Below are 1,821 nucleotides of genomic sequence, written 5' to 3'. Positions count from 1 at the left end.
AGTGGAAACTCATTCCTTGGGTGTTTCCAAAACATCTTCATATCCATTTTTCTTTCAATACTCACCACAGTCCAAGGAGCTAGTTAGTGGAATCTATTTTACAAAGAAAGTCATTCAGATTGAGGGTCACATTAACTGTCTTTAATTTGTGGTGTCATGAAGGTAAGTGGTTCTCCCCGTGCAAGATTCCTCATGCGATGTCATCCTCACATTGCTGTACACCATCTTCTATGAGAGGGTGATCAATGCATAACCATGGTTTATGATTTTTATAACTCAATCAATCTTCCTTACCACTTTCCAGTTATACATGAAACAAACTGAAGACAATGGCGCTAATTAACGAGAGTCACCCTGAAGAATTCCTTCTACTAGGCTTTGCTGACCATCCTTGGCTGGAGCTTCCTCTCTTTGTTGTTCTTCTGATAGCATACCCTATGGCCATGGTGGGAAACATCGCCATCTTTCTGGTGTCCAAGTTAGATTCCAGGCTCCACAGCCCCATGTATTTCTTCCTCATGAACCTCTCCTTTCTGGACATGTGTTACACCACAAGCATTGTTCCTCACATGCTGGTGAACCTGGGAAGCGCTAAGAGGACAATCAGCTACATGGGCTGTGTGGTTCAGCTGTATTTCTTCCACATGACAGGTGGCACAGAATGTCTGCTCTTGGCTCTCATGTCTTTTGATCGTTATGTGGCCATCTGCAAACCCCTCCACTACAGCCTCATCATGAATCAGCGAATCTGTATCCTATTAGTATCCATTGTGTGGTTGTTAGGAATAACCTATGCTGTCTCAGAGGCCACTGTTACTTTACAGTTGCCACTCTGTGGTCACAACACACTGGATCACTTGGTGTGTGAGATTCCTGTTCTGATAAAGGCTGCCTGTGGAGAAAAGAGTGCTAATGAGCTCACACTCTCTGTGGTGTGCATTTTTATGTTAGCTGTTCCACTCAGTTTAATTCTTGCTTCTTATGCTTGTATTGGACATGCTGTGTTGAAGATGAAATCTGAGGGAAGGAAAAAGGCCTTTGGGACATGCTCTTCCCATCTCCTCGTAGTTTTCTTGTTTTATGGCCCAGGTATTAGCATGTACCTTCAGCCTCCCTCCTCCATCACAAGAGACCAGCCCAAGTTCATGGCTCTCTTCTATGGGGTGGTGACTCCTACACTCAACCCCTTCATCTACACCCTTAGGAATAAGGATGTGAAAGGGGCATTGGTTCACCTGATGAGGAGGATTTTCAGTTCTAAATATGATGGGAGACATCAAAGGAAATCATTTAATAATTAAGGAGGGTATGCTTATTCAAAATTCCTCTAATAATGCATTCTTGTTTCTTAATGCCCACTATTCTGTTCACTGTTTCTCTTTAAAGTTGTGTCATGTTTCTAATATTCTTGATGATGTTTTCTGACAGGATGATACTTAGCAGGTATACATCAATGTAAACATTCTGTGAAAATATATTAAACTATATTTTAGCTTAGTAACTGTTGCTTTGTGGTTTTAATTATAGGATTTATAATATCACTTCAATGATTTAAGCGAACGTTCATAAATCTATCACCCAAATTTTATATAGATGCTATGTTAGACAATGTCTTCTAGGGAAACAAAAGCAGGACACTCATGATTTTATATATATTTATATCTATGGTTTTCAAAATTCCTAATGCTGCAACTCTTTAATACAGTTCCTCAGGTTGTGATGACCCCAACCATAAAATTATGTTTGGTGCTATAATTTGGGGTTTTTTTTACTGCAATTTTGCTACTATTATGAGATTGCTCAACCCCCAAGGGGTCACGA

The 1,821-nt window shown here is 40.3% G+C and overlaps 1 protein-coding gene across 1 annotated transcript; it reads left to right on the top strand.

Moving 5' to 3' along the window:
* Positions 1-329: 329 nt before the first annotated feature.
* LOC142441186 (olfactory receptor 2B6-like) lies at positions 330-1,301 on the top strand. Its single transcript, XM_075543242.1, has one exon. It carries the CDS (start codon positions 330-332, stop codon positions 1,299-1,301), a length of 972 nt encoding a protein of 323 aa, XP_075399357.1.
* The last annotated feature ends 520 nt before the right edge of the window (positions 1,302-1,821 follow it).

The sequence above is a fragment of the Tenrec ecaudatus genome, chromosome 1 (assembly GCF_050624435.1).
Source record: "Tenrec ecaudatus isolate mTenEca1 chromosome 1, mTenEca1.hap1, whole genome shotgun sequence".
NCBI classification, from domain to species: Eukaryota; Metazoa; Chordata; class Mammalia; order Afrosoricida; family Tenrecidae; genus Tenrec; species Tenrec ecaudatus.
This window is presented reverse-complemented; position numbering and strand designations above follow the sequence as displayed.